Source organism: Muntiacus reevesi, chromosome 22, assembly GCF_963930625.1.
Source record: "Muntiacus reevesi chromosome 22, mMunRee1.1, whole genome shotgun sequence".
Classification (NCBI taxonomy): Eukaryota; Metazoa; Chordata; class Mammalia; order Artiodactyla; family Cervidae; genus Muntiacus; species Muntiacus reevesi.
Genome location: NC_089270.1, coordinates 18,137,880 through 18,155,226, shown reverse-complemented (window position 1 = coordinate 18,155,226; position 17,347 = coordinate 18,137,880). Strand labels below are relative to the sequence as shown.

Below are 17,347 nucleotides of genomic sequence, written 5' to 3'. Positions count from 1 at the left end.
GGTTTGAACCCAGGTGCTTGGCTGTGAAAGTGCCAAGTCCTAACCACTGGACCACCAGGAAATTCCTTTTCTTTTTATGATTCTATTTTATGGTACACATGAATCTAGTTCTAAAGCAGGGACACTTGTGAAACTTCTATGTAGTGATTTTGTTTTTAGTTTGCATTGTTTTCACATTTTTGCTTTTTATCTTTACCAATTTCTCCATTTCCAAGAAGACAGAAACTTCAGAGCTTAAAACAACACCCAAATGACCGAGCAAATGGCAACTCCTCTTACAAGTACATTGCTAATTTGACCATCAGTTAGCTAAAATATCAATAATAGGTGAAAATAAGAGAAAGATGTTAATGTGTATGACATCTCAGTGTTCTAATACTTATTGGTAATAATGTGGTTCTCTCAATCCTAAGTAGTTCTTCTTCTAAGCCATTTTAGGGGGCTTCCTGGTGGCTCAGCGCCAAAAATTCTGCCTGTAATGCAGGAGATGTGGGTTCGATCTCTGGGTCGGGAAGATCCCCTGGGGGAGGACATGGCAACCTACTCCAGTTTTCTTGCCGGGAAAATCCCGTAGACAGAGGAGCCTGGCAGGCTACAGTCTATGGGATCGCAAAGTCGGACATGGCTGAAGCAACTGGGCATACACAACACTTTTAGGTTGTAGAGTGAGTGTGTTAATATAGATTTGTCGCTTGTAGCAACAAAATAATAATGTGATTCAGAGGTGGGGGCCATTCCAGATTTTGTGGGGGCCTGATGCTTAGACAGTTTGGAGACTGTCTTTAAGAAAAATAATACTCAAAATTAGATGTGGGAGCTTGGAAAGGTCTGTGCAGGTGAGGAAACTGAGGCTTAACTTTGTTAATGGCACGATCCGTCTCTGGCTCAGAGACCTTGAGTTCAATGTGCAATCATGGCTGAGGATGTAGCAGCTTATTTATTGGGACCAGAAGAGATAGAGGCTGTTTTCTACAAAACTTGGCAGGGTGACTGTACAGGTTACTGTACCTCTGTTAATAAAACAGACGTAGACAATTTTAGAATACACCTTAGCGACAGCAGTAAACATCAGGGATGATTATCCTTTCTAAACCTTGACTGATCTGTAGGATACATGGGGTACCTGCCTCTGCCTCAGAGAGGGCTTGAAGAGGAAAGATACAGGCAGGACATCTGTGTGCTGAGTCACAAACTGGACAGAACAGCCTCCTCAGAGAGAACTTGAGTCTGGCTGAACTACAAACCAAGGGAGTATTAAACAGACCACTGCCCGGGGGCTGTTCTCTGTTGGGCTTGTAGTGGGAAGACCTAAACAGATGTGCTCCAGTCTGGAAAGATTCCTGCCCCTGTTAAAAAAAAGCGACAACAGTGACTTGAGTTCTGGCTTCCTGGGAAAGATGATTGAGCCTCGGTCAGTTAGTGACACGTGCATGTCCAGATTAATGGCAGATGGAGGCCACTTATAGATTTTCCCGTATCGATGTTCCATTTCTTCCTTCAGAGGTAGGAGAGATATTAGGAAGAACTGCTACTGGAGTAGGGCATCTATTTAACGAGGAAAAACTAGGCTGATGTGGAGTTGATGGGGGAAGATCTTAATTAACATCTTTGAGGTTTGTGGAAGATCAAATATTGGATAGAGTAACATGGAATTTGGAAACTTAGGATATGAGGGAACATTTGGTTTCAGAATCACAGGCTTGGTTTTTAAATCCTGGTTCTATTCCTCTTTCTCCCCATGGCCCTGGGCAAGTTAATCACTCTGAGTCTTAATTTCCTCATCTGCAAAATGGGGATAATAGACAGTACCTCCCAGGATTATGGGGATTCCGTCAGTGTCTGTGTCAAGGGTTTAGCACACAGTCTGGCATCAGGAAGCACTCAATAAATGTCAGCTGTCTTTTAGTTCAGCAAAGAAGACAGAAATATCCATGGGAAGTGTAGGTGTGATTGGCTAGAGCCTCTAATTGAGAGGCTAAAAGCTGAAAGCTGTGGAGACTGTTTTTTTTTTTTTTTTTGGCCACACAATGTACGTGCAGCATGTAGGATCTTAATTCCTTGACCAGGGAATGAACCCATGTCCCCTGAGTTGGGAGCATGGAGTCTTAACTGCTGGACCACCAGAGAAGTCCCTGTGAAGACTTTTTGAAAAAAAACAACAACCCTGAGGCATAATTAGCATACATTAAACTGTACAAATATCAGCTGTTCAACAAGGTGAATTTTTACATGTTTGTAGACCAATGTGCCTACTCCCCAGATTCAACTAAAGATCGTATTCATCATCTCAAGGTTCTCGAAGGCCTCTCTCTAGGAGACATCACTCATCCCTCAGTCCCTGCTGTAACCTCTCATGATTTCTGTCATCATCATTTAGTTTTTCCCATTTATTGAAATTCATACAGTTTGGGCTCTTTTGTATCAGTTTTTTCACCGAGCATAATGTTTATGCAATTTTTCCTTGTTGTGGCATGAATCAGTGGGTTTTTATTAATTGCTGTGGACTGTTTCTTTATATGGGGCTTCCCACGTGGCACTTGTGGTAAAGAACCCACTTGCCAATGCAGGAGACTTAACGGATACTGGCTCCATCCCTGAGTCAGGAAGATCCCCTGGAGGAGGGCACAGCAACCCACTCCAGTATTCTTGCCTGGAGAATCCCATGGACACAGGAGCCTGGCAGGCTGCAGTCCACAGGTTCACAAAGAGTCGGACATGACTGAAGCGACTTTGCACGCACACATTTCTTTACATACAAATACATATTAATTTGCTTACCTACGATTGTGTTGATTGACGTTTGAGTATTTTACACTTTTTAGCCATTAGGAATAAAGCTGCTATGACCGTTGCTGTGAACCTATTTGCTTGTTTTTCTTGTACACGCCTTGTAGCAGGATTGCCGGGTCACAGGGTAAGCAAGTGTGTTTTAACTGTTGAAAACTGCCAAGTGGTATTCCAAGATGGTTGTGCGCTCTCAGAGCTGGGTCTGAGTTCCATAACCTCTTCAGTGCTTGATATTTTGGGCTTTTTAAATTTAGCCATTGTGGAGGGTAAATAGTAGTACATATCTCATTTTGGTTTTTTTAAAAACAGCATTTTATTAAAAACAGCATTTTAAGTACTTTTCTCTCACTATGTAAAATGATGTGTGTGCTCAATTGCTCAGTTCTGTCTGACTCTGTGACGCCATGGACTGTAGCCTGCCAGGAACCTCTGTCCACCGGATTCTCTAAGCAAGAATATTGGAGTGGATTGCCATTTCCTCTTCTAGGGGATCTTCTCTACCCAGAGATCAAACCTGTGTTGTCAGGCAGGTTCTTTACCACTGAGCCACCTGGGAAGCCTATGTAAAATGATACATATGCTTAATTGAAAAAGTAGACATGGCAGATGTATAAATAAGAAAATTTAAAAATTCACCCACATGAAATCCTGTTACTCAGAAAAGACCTAGTATTTTGATATCTTTCCTTATAATTTTTCCTCTATTCCTATTTATTTTTAAAAGTGTGGTTATTTTGTTTAGTTTTTTGGCCTCACCATATCGCAGGGTCCTAGTTCCCTGACCAGGGATCAAACCTGTGCCCCCTGCGTTGGAAGCGTGGAATCTTAACCACTGGACCGCCAACGAAGTCCCCATGATTAGTTTATTAGATTTGGGATTGGACCCTGGTGTCTGTATTTTTCTGGAGGAGGGTATGGCAGCCCACTCCAGTATTCTTGCCTGGAGAATCCCATGGACAGAGGAGCCTGGTGGGCTGCCGTCCATAGGTCACAGGGAGCTGGACACGACTGACGTGACTGAGCACACACTCACGTCTGTATTTTTATAGATACCAGAGATAGTCTAATGTGCAGCCAAGCTTGAGAACTACTGAGTTAGTCCAATTTTTTTTTCCTTCGCCTTTCTGTGTATTTTAGTTCCTGGTCTGGCACTCTCTCTGTAATGACTGAATGAACAAATGGATGCGTGTTTTTGATTTAGATGAGGAAATAGATTCCCAGCTAAATTGACTTTTCAAATGAGTTTTTAGATACTTTAAAAAATATATATATCTAGTATTCATTTTTAAAAAGTAAAGAGAATAGTATAATTAATCCCATTATACCCATCACCCAAATTCAACAAGGATTTGTTTCATCTATCCTTTTTTGTTCAGTTTTTCCTTTGTGGGAGTTTTTTTTTCATTAAAAGTTTAATGAGAAGTGCAGTATGTAAGCAATGTAGAAAATCAGAGAATACAGATAAACAATCAAAAACAACCATATTCTCACCTTAAGTATTTTATCTTTTTTTGTAGAAGTATTTTAAAACTAATCTAGATACTATGTCATTTTACCTCTAAGTACCTTAGTATGCATGCACTCAAAAACTTGACTTTTAAAAAACATAATCCAGGTACCATTATTATACTTAACTAAGTTGATAACAGTAAACTGGATTTTAAAAGGTACTTAAGAAGGAAAGCAGTTGTCGTCAGAAACACAAAGAATTTGCTGTGAAAAAGCACAGTCAAATCGCCTAAATTATGTGCTAGAAACTGTATTTTGACTCATGGCCCAGGGAATTTTTTGCACATGGTATGTCTCAAGCTTAGCCTTGTCATATTACAGGTAAATTACTTTGAAAAAAGGTGACGAAAAGTGGACTAGAAACCTGTGCAGTTGTGTGACTTCATAGTTGGTGAACTGGTTAGCGTGTTAATTAATATCTGTGATGATGAATGAACTGGAGAAGCACGAGGACAGAGCTCAGTGGTCTTCGGGAATCCTTGGCTTTGGCCTGCTAGCATTGCATCGGGAGCTTGAACTACGCCTAAGTGACTAAACATGGGTCTTATCTCTCTGCAGCTTGGCACTGAATGTTTCTGCTCTTTAATCCCAGCAGCTCTGACCCACCCCACTCCCCAAACCCAACGGCATGCAGTTAATTTTTACAGCTACTTTACCTTGGTCTCTTTAATCAAGCAGATTGTATTTATGGATCAGAAAGGATACTGGGGCAGGGGTGGGAAGAATGTAGGGCTGGCTTCCTTGCCGAGACCAGAGCCCTTCAGAGGAGCTCCTCATAGCAGAAAAACAATCTTGTTACCAGGATTTGGTACTGAGACAGACAGACTCCTTCCTGCCCGATTGCTTAATAATTGGGTAGGGGGGATATAGAGTAAAGGGCTTCCCCAGTAGCTCAGTGGTGAAAGAACCTGCCTGCAATTCAGGAGATGTGGATTTGCTCCCTGGGTCAGGAAGATCCCCTGGAGAAGGGGGTGGCAACTCACTCCAGTATTGTTGCCAGGAAAATCCCGTAGCCTGGTGGGCTGTAGGCTCGCAAAGAGTCAGACATGGCTGAACGACTGAATACACACACGTACACACACCACACACACGCGCGCACACACACAGAGTAAACTTTTTTTAAAGGGAAGCAGTATCTACTTAATCCTGTAATAGATAAATCATGAAAATAGAGGATTGACAGATACTGTCTCCTTCCATTCCTTTTTCCCCATAGTTGTGAAAACACTTAACATAAGATCTACCTTATTTACAAAATTTAAAGTGTACGATACAGTATTGTTAACGATAGGCCATACTGTACAGCAGGTCTCAAGTATGATTTTTTTTTAAATTGAAGCATAATATACACAGAGAAGGGTGCAAAATTATAACTGTACAACGTGATGTATTTCTCAAAGTAAATGTATCCATGAACCTCTCATCTAGATCAAGAAATGGAACATTACCTGTGCCCCAGAAAGTCCTCCTGTTTCCCTAAGTCCCTACAGGATGAGGAATTTTTTGTTTTTATTAATTCCAAACTAGATTTAATTTTTAAATTTCCTGTGGAAAGAGTGCTAAAGGAAATTTTTATTTCATGGTTCAGTTCAGTTCAATCGCTCAGTTGTGTCCGACTCTTTGTGACCCCATGGACTGCAGCACTTCAGGCTTCCCTGTCCATCACCAACTCCCGGAGCTTGCTCAAACTCATGTCCATTGAGTCAGTGATGCCATCCAACCATCTCATCCTCTGTCATCCCCTTCTTCTCCTGCCTTCAGTCTTTCCCAGCATCAAAGTCTTTTTCAGTGAGTCAGTTCTTCGTATCAGGTGGCCAAAGTATTAGAGGCCAAAGTACTCCAAGTACCAGTTTCATAGTACTGGTACTGCAAGATCTGTGATCACATATATTTTGAGTTAAGTATACTTTGCTTGTGTAGTATTCCAGCTCAAACAGACTAATTCACACAAAGTTTCCATGAGAGAGTGTTTTAAACTCCGAGCTTCTGACGTTTGGAATACAGCTCATTGGTAGGTTAAGGATCAGTTTCTGTACATAAGCAGTTTATATCCACTTCTGGTGTGTAGTGGACCCTGATTTTCTGTAGTAATCGCTGACCCAGAAAACATACTTTATAGTTGCAAGATGGAAAAATGAACATGACTTAATTTATAAGTCATTTAGGGCAGTTATTCCAAGGGTTCACTCAGCTAATTTAGAGTTAATTATATTTGAGATGGTTTTAACTAAAGCCTCCATTTTTTTTTAACAGGCCTTTCATAGCTGGTATTATTTATGTACCAATGACTTGCTAAAGGCAGGGGGCACAGGAAGCTTGTGCAATTCATCTCTTGCTTTAGATGGAGATAGTTGTTCTAATTTTATCTTCATCCTAAGCATGAACTTTGTCGGGTTGGCTGAAGCATTTAGTGTAAGGACAAAGTTCAAATGTTTGTGGCTTTCCTTTTTTGAAGTTAACTTATGAAACAAAAGGAAATAGCTCCTAGAATCAGGGTTTTACCGATTTAAGAATTGTGGGTCACTCTGAAGGATCAGAAAGAATTAATTTATTAACAGTAGCGAGGTTTCCTTAATGACAATAAAAACCCAGTATTGAAACATCTGTGCTAGTTTGATATCTATTTATATTGCCCTGCCAACCCCTGAAACTACTACTCTGATTTGATGTTTATTATTTTTATGCATATTTTCATACTTCCCTTGTACATGTGAAGTGAAGTGAAGTGAAGTGAAAGTCGCTCAGTCGTGTCTGACTCTTTGTGACCCCAAGGAATTCTCCAGGCCAGAATACTGGAGTGAGTAGCCATTCCCTTCTCCAGGGGATCTTCCCAACCCAGGGATCATACCCAGGTCTCCCACATTGCAGGCAGATTCTTTACCAACTTAGACACCAGGGAAGCCCCCTCATACATGTATGTATTCTTAAATAATATAGTATCTATTGTTTTTCATTAGTCAGTTCAGTTCAATTCAGTCACTCAGTCATGTCTGACTCTTTGCGACCCCATGAACTGCAGCATGCCAGGCCTCCCTGTCCATCACCAACTCCCAGAGTTTACCCAAACTCATGTCCATTGAGTTGGTGATGCTATCCAACCATCTCATCCTCTGTCATCCCTTTTTCCTCCTGCCTTCAATCTTTCCCAACATCAGGGTCTTTTCAAATGAGTCAACTCTTTGCATCAGGTGGCCAAAATATTGGAGTTTCAGCTTTAACATCAATCCTTCCAATGAACACCCAGGACTGATCTCCTTTAGGATGGACTGGTTGGATCTCCTTGCAGTCCAAGGGACTCTCAAGAGTCTTCTCCAACACCACAGTTCAAAAGCATCAATTCTTCAGCGCTCAGCTTTCTTTATAGTCCAACTCTCACATCCATACATGACCACTGGAAAAACCATAGTCTTGACTAGATGAACCTTTGTTGGCAAAGTAATGTCTCTGCTTTTTAATATGCTGTCTAGGTTGGTCATGACTTTCATTCCAAGGAGTAAGTGTCTTTTAATTTCATGGCTGCAGTCACCATCTGCAGTGATTTTGGAGCCCAAAAAAAGACAGTCAGCCGCTGTTTCCCGTTTCCCCATTTATTTGCCGTGGAGTGATGAGACTGGAATGCCATGATCTTAGTTTTCTGAATGTTGAGCTTTAAGCCAACTTTTTCACTCTTCTCTTTCACTTTCATCAAGAGGCTGTTTAGTTCTTCTTCATTGTTTTGCATTAAGCAAACACTAAAAATATCACCTTTCACGTATTACACTGAATTATGTTTCTTCTGATGTTTGCAAATTATCTAAGTCTGTAAATGTTTAGTTAATTTAAAAAATTATTTATTTGCTTATTTCATTTTGGCTGTGCTGGCTCTTCGTTGCTGTGCAGTCTTTTCCCTGGTTGCAGAAGCAGGGGCTACACTCCAGATGCAGTGTGTGGGCTTTTCCTGTGGAATACAGCCTCTAGGGCACGCAGGCTTTAGTGGTTTGCGCGTGGGTTCAGTAGTTGCAGCTCCAGGGCTCTAGAACACAGGCTGAATAGTTGTGTAACAAGGACTCAGTTGCTCCTTGTCAGTGAGATCTTCCTGGCCCAGGTATCAAACCTGTGTCTCCTGCGTTGGAAGGCAAATTCTTTACCACTACCACCTGGGAAGCCCTCTGAAAAAGCTTATTTTTAGAAGGGCTGGTGGCTCAGATAGTCAAGAATCCGCCTGCAGTGTGGAGACCTGGGTTCGACCCCTGGATCTGGAAGATCCCCTGGAGAAGGAAAAAGCAATCTACTCCAGCATTCTTGCCTGGAGAATCCCCATGGACAGAGGAGCCTGGTGGGCTACAGTCCATGGGGTCGAAAAGAGTCAGAAATGACTGAGCGACTAGGCACACACACTCCTGTCTCCAGTGTGTTTCATCCAGCGATTTCCCAAGTAACTGTTCATCTCTCCCCTCTAGACTTAAAAAACAAACAGTGTACATTGGTAAATAATGAAACTCTTTTACTGCTAAATATTGGCCACATTGGATAGAGTCACCTGCTCTGAGTGGTACTGCAGTACCTACGGAACGCGAGGGTAATTCAGTAGAACGCTGGTTCATTCTCTGATACTGATTAAACCCTTTGCAGAGATGAAGTAAGATTAAAGTACTTGGACTGCGCAACTGAAGAAGATAATCTAATGATCATTCAAGAACTTACTTTAGTGCTCTCATTCTTAAGGTGGTTAGGTATTATTAGCTTTGCTTTGGGCAAAAATGAAAGAAAAACCACCCCAAATCCCAAAAGTAAAATCAGAAAACTTGAGTAAGTTTTAGTAAGTAAGTGTAAGGATTCCACACACTTTCCCAGCCGCTCTCCATCACCATTTTATAAAGAAGGACACCAAGTTAGGTGACCTACCAGTTACACCTGGACATAGAGCTGCCTGGTGGTTGTCTTAATAGAACCTGACTTTGGACTTCACATCCTCTTCATTTTCTACTCCATTATGCTGCAGTTCTTTAAAAAAAGGAAAATGGGTATATTATAGCTTGTTCTTTAGATGTACATCCAAGTTCTCCAGCAGGTAGATAACAGGGCTCCCTCCACTGTCCTCACTGATTTCCTAGGAAATGGAAAAGGGAGGAAATCAAAGGCAATCTTCTTTCAGGGAATTTAACATCTTAATTCTTGACTTTTCTAATTAAAGTTGGGTGTAAATTTGTTTGTGATATGCCCCATAGGGACAGATGGCTAGCCATGTCACTGTATATGCAGCTGCTTTTTATTCTTTGAAGATCTTCTCATTTATTATTTTTATTATGTGGTTAGAACTGGGTGGTATTAGTCGTTTTTCAATTTAACAAACTTATGCTACTTTGAAAAGTCTTTGAATTATTTTCTTTAAATGCAATAAAGTGCAATAAACAGTATAAAGTACAATAAAGTACAGTAAACAGTATAAAGAGGAAAACCTAACAGCCGAGAGTTTAATTTTTTTCTTCTTGACATTTTTACTGTATATATATTTCATAGAATTGAGTAAACCAGAGTTTTAGATCCTGACTTTTTCACTTAACATTATAGTTTTTTTCTTTTAATGGATGCACTATATTTTGTTGTCTGGATCGATTATAATGGAAAATGCTACAGTAAACACTCTTGCCTGCATTTCTGATTATTTTCTTATGACAGCTTCCTAGAATTGGAATTATAGTCATCAGCAAAACTACTTTTAGTCTCTTTATACCAAACAGATTTTGACAAGAGTGCTCCTTAACTGACTGCCTGAAACCAAGCATTCAGAGTTAAACAGCACAACCATAGGACAAACTGACATCAGTGCCTCTCTCGAGTGATTTACCGAAAATAATACAGTTCCAAACTCATACAAATTGAGTATGAGAATACCTGTGTCATTTCCGTCTTTGAATTTTATCATTAAACAAACATGCTGCTGATTTGATCATGTGAAAAGGCCACTGTGCCTGATTCACATTTCTTTGATGACTAAAAAAGGCATTGAATATTTATTAACTATTTATGTTATTTCTGTGAATTCAGTTCATGAAGTTTGCTTATTTTTTTTCAGGAGCCTATTTTTTCTTATGAAATAATTTTACAAACTAAAAACATCAGCCTTTTGCTGTTTGTGAAAAATACCTTTTGCCATTTTGCTTACTTTCTGGCTTTATAGCTTTTTACTTTTCTGGCTTTATAGGGGAAAATATAAACCTTTGTTTCTACACGATCTAGGTCTATACTTGGGGGAGAGTTTGTTTCTGTGAGTTCTTTTGCTGATGATACATAGGGATGAATGCAAGCAAGAGAGTTACTGAGGACGAGATTCCTCTGTAATGAGTTGAAATCATCGGATAGAAGCCATTTCATGCAGACTCAGTGATTTTACCCCTTTGCTCACTGCAGCTGCTCGTCCTTTATTTCTGAAGTCTGCTTCATGTTACCCATTAGATGTATTTGTCTTCTGCATAAAGTAGTCTCTTTGATCAGTTGTTCTTCTGTCCTATGGCGTTTTCTCATGTCCCGATGCTTTCTTTTAAGGTATTATCCAAAGAGATGAGTCACCCATGGAAAAAGGGCTGTCTGGTCTGCGAGGAAGGGACTTTGAGCTGTCTGACGTGTTTTATTTCTCCAAGAAGGGGTTGGAAGCCATTGTGGAAGACGAAGTGACCCAGAGGTTCTCCTCAGAGGAGCTAGTGTCATGGAATCTCCTCACAAGGACCAATGTAAACTTCCAGTACATCAGTCCGCGGCTCACCATGGTGTGGGTGCTGGGCGTCATTGTGCGCTACTGTGTTCTGCTGCCTCTGAGGTACGTCTCCCCGCCAGTAACGTGATGATGGTACAGCTGGCGCAGCCTTCGTTTTATGTACTTAAGATTTTTTTTTGAGGTGTACCATTTAAAAATCTTTATGGATTTTGTTACATTATTGTTTCTACTTTATGGGCTTTTTTTTTTTTTTTGCCATGGGGCATGTGGGATATTAGCTTCCTGACCAGGGATCGAACCTGCATACCCTGCATTGGAAGGCGAAGTCTTAACTGCTGGACCACCAGGGAAGTCGCCCAGCTTTCTTTTTAAATTATGTTTATAGTGATCGCATGAGGGTATTAATGGCAGTAATCCCACCCCTTCCCGTTTATTAGTAGAAAACACCTTTGAATGTGACCTCCACAAAGACATATTATCTCTTCTGTCATATCTTCCCCAAATGAAAGTGTGTATTCAGAATCCAGTATATATTCATCTGGATCCATGTTGCTTTCTCAGTCATAGATAACTTGAGGATGGATTTTCATTGTTGTTGAGTCGCAAAGTGGTGTCTGACTCTTTGCGACCCCATGGACTGTAGCCTGCCAGGATTCTCTGTCCCTGGGATTTCCCAGGCAAGATTACCGGAGTAGGTTGTTATTTCCTCCTCCAGGGGATCATCCCGACCCAGGGATCGAACCCTTATCTTCTGCATTAGCAGGTGGATTCTTTACCACTGAGCCACCTGGGAAGCCCTGAGGATGGATAGAAAAGGGAAGTTAGAAAAAGGAAGGGAAAGTATGTACAGCTTCATGTTCACCAGAGTGTCATCCAGACTGTGACTGCCTCTCTTCACTGGTCTGTAGCAGTTCATAACTGCACAGGAGAGAAAAAATTCCTGAGAGTGGTTACCACACGGGAGAGAGATATATGGGAGGGTGAATTTGTTCCACCTCATTCCATTTTGATCTCTCTTTTTTGTATTAAGAGTTCCCCAGTTGGGTCCCCTTTGTTCTAAGTGAGGGTGCCTCCTCATGAGGAGTTAGCCTCAAAGCCCAGCTTCCTGGAGCCACAGTGGGGAGTGTTAAGTAGAAAAAGTGATGAAGCAGGACAAGCCGGGCGGCGGGAGGAAGTAGCTGAGGTCTCTTTAGAATGATGGTGGCAGGTGGAAACGCGGCTGCCAGGCATGACAGCATCGTTGACGGTCTTGCTTCATTCCCCTGGATGTGGCCTTGGTGTACTCTCAATAGGGTTTTCCAGGGAGTTGCTACCAGCCAGCTAAAATTGGCATGTGAGTTGAAATGTCTTGACCACCCCTAGGGTGGCCTATCCTTGCCTCACTCAGATTTATTACAAGGAAAGAGGTTGCTTAAGTGTAGGCAAAGGCACATTTCTGCCAAGCTGTTTCTCTTTTCTTGCCCTCGTTGCCAGTGTCTAGACGGTGGGGGTAGGAGGGAGAGGAGGGGAGAGAAAAAAATTAGATGGTGGAGGTATCTTTGGGGAATCATTTCAGCTGTGATAACAGAGTGAAATTCGGACATACTTGCTTGAACATTAAGTCAGTGTTCCCAAAGTGGGGTTCATGTTCTCTGGGGACACAGAGGATTGTCCTTTGGTGGGTAAAAAGGAAATGGTTCTGCTCTGAGTTTCCCTGGTGGCTCAGTGGTGAAGAATCCATCTGCCGGTGCAGGAGACACAGGTTCGATCCCTGAGCCAGGAAGATGCCACATGCTTTGGGGAAACTAGGCCCTTGAGCCACAGCTATTGAGCCTGTGCTCTAGAGCCGGGGACCTGCATCTGCTTAGCCCATATACGACAACAGCTAAAGCCTACATGCACCCTGGAGCCCATGTTCCGCAAGAAGAGAAGCTACTGCAGTGAGGAGCCTGCATACCACAACTATGGTAAACCCATGCATCAGAGAAGACCCAGCACAACCAAAAAAAAAAAAAAAGGTTCAACTTTTATTTATTGGAAGTTTCTAGTCTGTTTATAATTAGCACCTTCCATTGATATTATTTTATTTTTATAAAGAAATGAACTTTCAGTAAAGTTGAATAATATATAGATGAGCTCTTACATGGTCACTTGCTCCATCGGTCAGACACTGTATCCAAGGCAACCTGAAGAAAGAGTGAGGATTTTACAGTCCAGGGTGCTTTGAGATGCTCTCCTCTGTTGGTTAGCTTCCATTTGCTGGAGGTGCCCACCAAATAGTGATATGATCCTGTTACCTAGTTTAAATTTACACTCGTAAATAGGTACATGACATAAAAGATTCTTGCAAATAAACCACAGATTTAGGATAATCCAGTAACGTAAGCACCCAAGAAAAGAAGAAAATGGCAGAATTGAAGCTCCTCCTCTTAGTGCCTACTCTTCATGTGAAAGAATTACTTCGTAAGTACTTTTTAGAAGAAGCAGTTTGAACAGCATGTGGACATTGGGGGAAGGAGAGAGTGGGACAAATTGAGAGAGCAGCATTGACATAGTTTATAAAATAGATAGCTAGTGGGAAGCTGCTCGTAGCCCAGGGAGCTCAGCTTGCTGCTCTGTGATGACCTAGAGGGGTGGGATGGGGGCGAGGGGCTGGGAGAGAGGCTCAAGAGGGGATATATGGATACTTAGAGCTGATTCACATTGTTGTATAGCCGAGACCAACGCATCATTGTAAAGCAATTATACTCCAATTTAAAAAAAAAGTAGTTTCTACAAAGCGAGCATTTAAATCATAGATGGTGCTAAAATTGATTGCGTTGATGGTGGTATAACTCTGTGAATGTGCCAAAAACCACTGAATTGCCCCTTTAAAGTAGGTGAATTGTATGACATGTGAATTGTATCTCACTAAAGTTCTTTAGCAAAACAGATTGTGCCAGAAAACTTGTATCATCTGTGAGAACTCTCACGTTGGCTCACTGACACTGGAAAACAGAATTTTCCGTTAATTTAGCAAATTAAAATGTTCAGTAGTTTTGAACCCAGCTGTGAAGCGTGTTAAAATATATGACCTCTTCTGACTTAATGTGTAGGAGCAAATGATTCATTATGCAAGATGGCAGTATTTTAAAACTTAAATAACTGATGGATGAGATTAAGCAATCCTTCAGTTATTGCATTAGTGGCTGGCGTGAAAATATGGTGTCCAAAGAAAATGAAACAGACCTTCAAACTGCAGTCTCAAAAGGTATTAAACCAAGACTTTAGCAAGGTTAAAAACCTTAACAAAGAATTTATAAGGAAGCCCTATTTATCTTGAAAGATTTAAAATCTCAGCTTTTTCTTTTTGAGTAATTCTATTTACATTTCTAAAAACAACTATTTTCTTTTTGAAGCGATTGGCCCAGATATTAAAAGCACTTTTTAAAAATTAGAAAGTGTCTGTTGAGATGAGAGGTCCTGTCTGCCACCCTGTTTACTAACTTCTGAGCTATTTAGAACTTCACAAGGGTACAGCAGTTAAATTTACATGGAAAAATATAATGTGCTGTTTTTATTATGAAGGAAACTTTAAGTAAAACTTCCTTGCCATTTGCTATACACTTTAAATTTCTTTGAGGAAAATTGGAATTTTTCCCTTTTGTCCCCATGATTAAAAATTACCCTGATGCTGGGAAAGATTGAAGGCAGGAGGAGAAGGGGACAACAGAGGATCAGATGGTTGGATGGCATCACTGACTCAATGGACATGAGTTTGAGTAAAACTCCGCGAGTTGGTGATAGACAGGGAGGCCTGGCGTGCTGTGGTCCATGGGTTCGCAAAGAGTTGGATAATATTGAGTGACTGAACTGAACTGAACTTAGAAAATACAGGAAAACAAGTTATTTTTAGAACTTTGCAAGGTATTTTCTTTTTTAGCCTCACCAGGCCGCATCAGGCCACACCAGAATAACTACTTTCAACCCCAAATGAAAAAAAAGTGAAAGTATTAGTCACTCAGTCCTGTCTGACTCTTTGCCACCCCTGGACGGTAGCCCACCAGGCTCCTCTGTCCACCGGGATTGTCCAGACAATAACACTGGAGTGGGTTGCCATTCCCTTCTCGAGGGGATCTTCCTGACTCAGGGATTGAACCTGGGCCTCCTGCATTGCAGGCAGATTCTTTACCATCTGAGCCACCAGGGAAGCTTTATATATTTTACAAGAAGTTAATGAGTGACATATGTACACCATGTGTAAACTAGATATTAGTGGGAAGAACAGGGAACTCAGCTTAGTGCTTTGTGATGACCTCGAGGGGGAGGAAGGCTCAAGAGGAAGGGGGGATACATGTATACTTAGAGCTGATTCACTTTGTTATAGAGCAGAAACGAACAGAACGTTGTAAAACAATTATATGTTAATAAAAACATTTAAAATTTAAATATGAATATATATTTTTTTAATTAAAAAATACTTTGGAAAAACAGAAGAGCAAGATTTTATTCTCTTCACTAGCCAGATTAACCCTTTGATAATTGCATAGACTGAATGTGGCAGTTTTGTGAACAAATTTCCAGATCTGCTCTGTACATCTGTAGGCTGGTTATGTGCTTGCTGTTATTTTGAAAATGGTGTCAAACCCTACACAGCATCTTGAAAGTTATGCTGCTTTTTTTCTCTCAAAATATACCAAGAACCATTCTGTGTCAGAATCTATAGATTTGCGTGATTCTTTGAATGCATCATATTCTGTAGCGTGGATGCTCCACAGGTTACTTGTGGTTTTGTTATTCATGAATTTTATGTTCCTTCTCTTTTCCCCCTGCTGTTCAACTAGCTTTTGCATACCTTTTCTTTTCTCTTTCAGGCTTACCTTGGCTTTCATTGGGATCAGTTTGTTTGTTATAGGAACCACCCTGGTTGGACAGCTGCCGAGAAGCAGGTGAAATGTTTTTTTTTCTCCTCCCAACCATTTAATAGGATTGTTCCTTTGCTTTCTTTTTAAAATTTTTTAAGAAAAGTTTTCTGGCCTTGCTGTGTGGCATGGGGGATCTTAGTTCCCTGACCAGGGATTGAACCTGTGCCCCTGCCTTGAAAGTGTGGTATCTTAACCACTGGACCACCAGGGAAGTCCTGGATTGTTCCTTTTCTTAGCTGTGTCCACAAAGAGAATATTTGTGTGATTCCTGTGTACTGCCTCAAATTTATGGCCTTAGCACATGTATTAAAATGCTGCTCATTTCATCTTCAGAGTCTCTAAGTGATTTTCCATCATGCTTTCACTTAAATTGACTGAAGTTGCTCTTACAAAAGAGAAAATGAAGAGGAGGAGGGAGGAAATGGACTGAGCGATTCAAGGAACACACGAGACTCTTGTAGGATCGTCAAGCTTGTGAGGCCAAGACCACAGATGCCTCAGCTTATCTTGGTCAAGGATTTGTCATGATGGGAACCATTTTCCAGTAGAGTTTTGTCCTAAATGCCTCAGTGGGCGGAGAAGGCAATGGCAACGCACTCTAGTACTCTTGCCTGGAAAATCCCGTGGACGGAGGAGCCTGGTGGGCTGCAGTCCATGGGGTCACTAAGAGTTGGATATGACTGAGTGACTTCACTTTCACTTTTCACGTTCATGCATTGGAGAAGGAAATGGCAACCCACTCCAGTGTTCTTGCCTGGAGAACCCCAGGGATGGGGGAGCCTGGTGGGCTGCCGTCTATGGGGTCGCACAGAGTCGGACATGATTGAAGCGACTTAGCAGCAGCAGCAGCCACCTCAGTGGGACCTTGAGAATTGAACTGTGCTCGTATTTCAGCGCATAGTATGCTGCTGGGCAGGAACACCCTGGAGCTTTGATTGTGTTGTTTCATAGGAGAGCCCGGAGCTGCACAATAAAATGTTTTGTCTCCCTTAGCCTCAAAAACCTGCTGAGTGAAGTGGTCCACCTGACTTGCTGCCGCATCTGTGTCCGTGCCCTCTCCGGAACCATTCACTATCATAACAGGTGAGTGTGTACCGCTTTCACACCTGCCTTCTCAGGTCAGATCAGTGTGATTGACAGGAGTGGGTGGGGGAACACAAGGGAAGTCAGAGTCCTTCCCGAGTGTTCATCAATGCACCTGAACACTTTCAGAAGCAATCCAGGGACTTCCCTGGTGGTCCAGTGGTTAAGAATCCACCTTCTAATGCATGGGCGTGGCCTCAGTCTCTGAACTAAGATCTCACATCCCGCAGGGCGACCAAGCCCGCACACCACAGCTAGAGAAGCCCGAGCGCTGCAACAAAGACCCAGCACAGCGAGCACCCCCACCCAAAAAAGCAGTCCATTTGCAGAAGGGACATGACCATAAACATGTCATGACGCCTAGTAATTGGGCATTTATGGTGTGCAGGTC

General features: G+C 41.7%; 1 protein-coding gene across 2 annotated transcripts in view; it reads left to right on the top strand.

Annotated features, from left to right (window-relative positions):
- Positions 1–17,347, top strand: part of GPAT3 (glycerol-3-phosphate acyltransferase 3) — a 64,084-nt gene that overhangs the window by 26,107 nt on the left and 20,630 nt on the right. For both annotated transcript variants that reach the window (XM_065914474.1, XM_065914472.1), the window contains exons 4-6: positions 10,822–11,092; positions 15,823–15,897; positions 16,867–16,956. In XM_065914474.1, the coding sequence (XP_065770546.1) occupies positions 10,822–11,092; positions 15,823–15,897; positions 16,867–16,956 (436 nt within the window). The remainder of the gene's footprint in view (positions 1–10,821; positions 11,093–15,822; positions 15,898–16,866; positions 16,957–17,347) is intronic.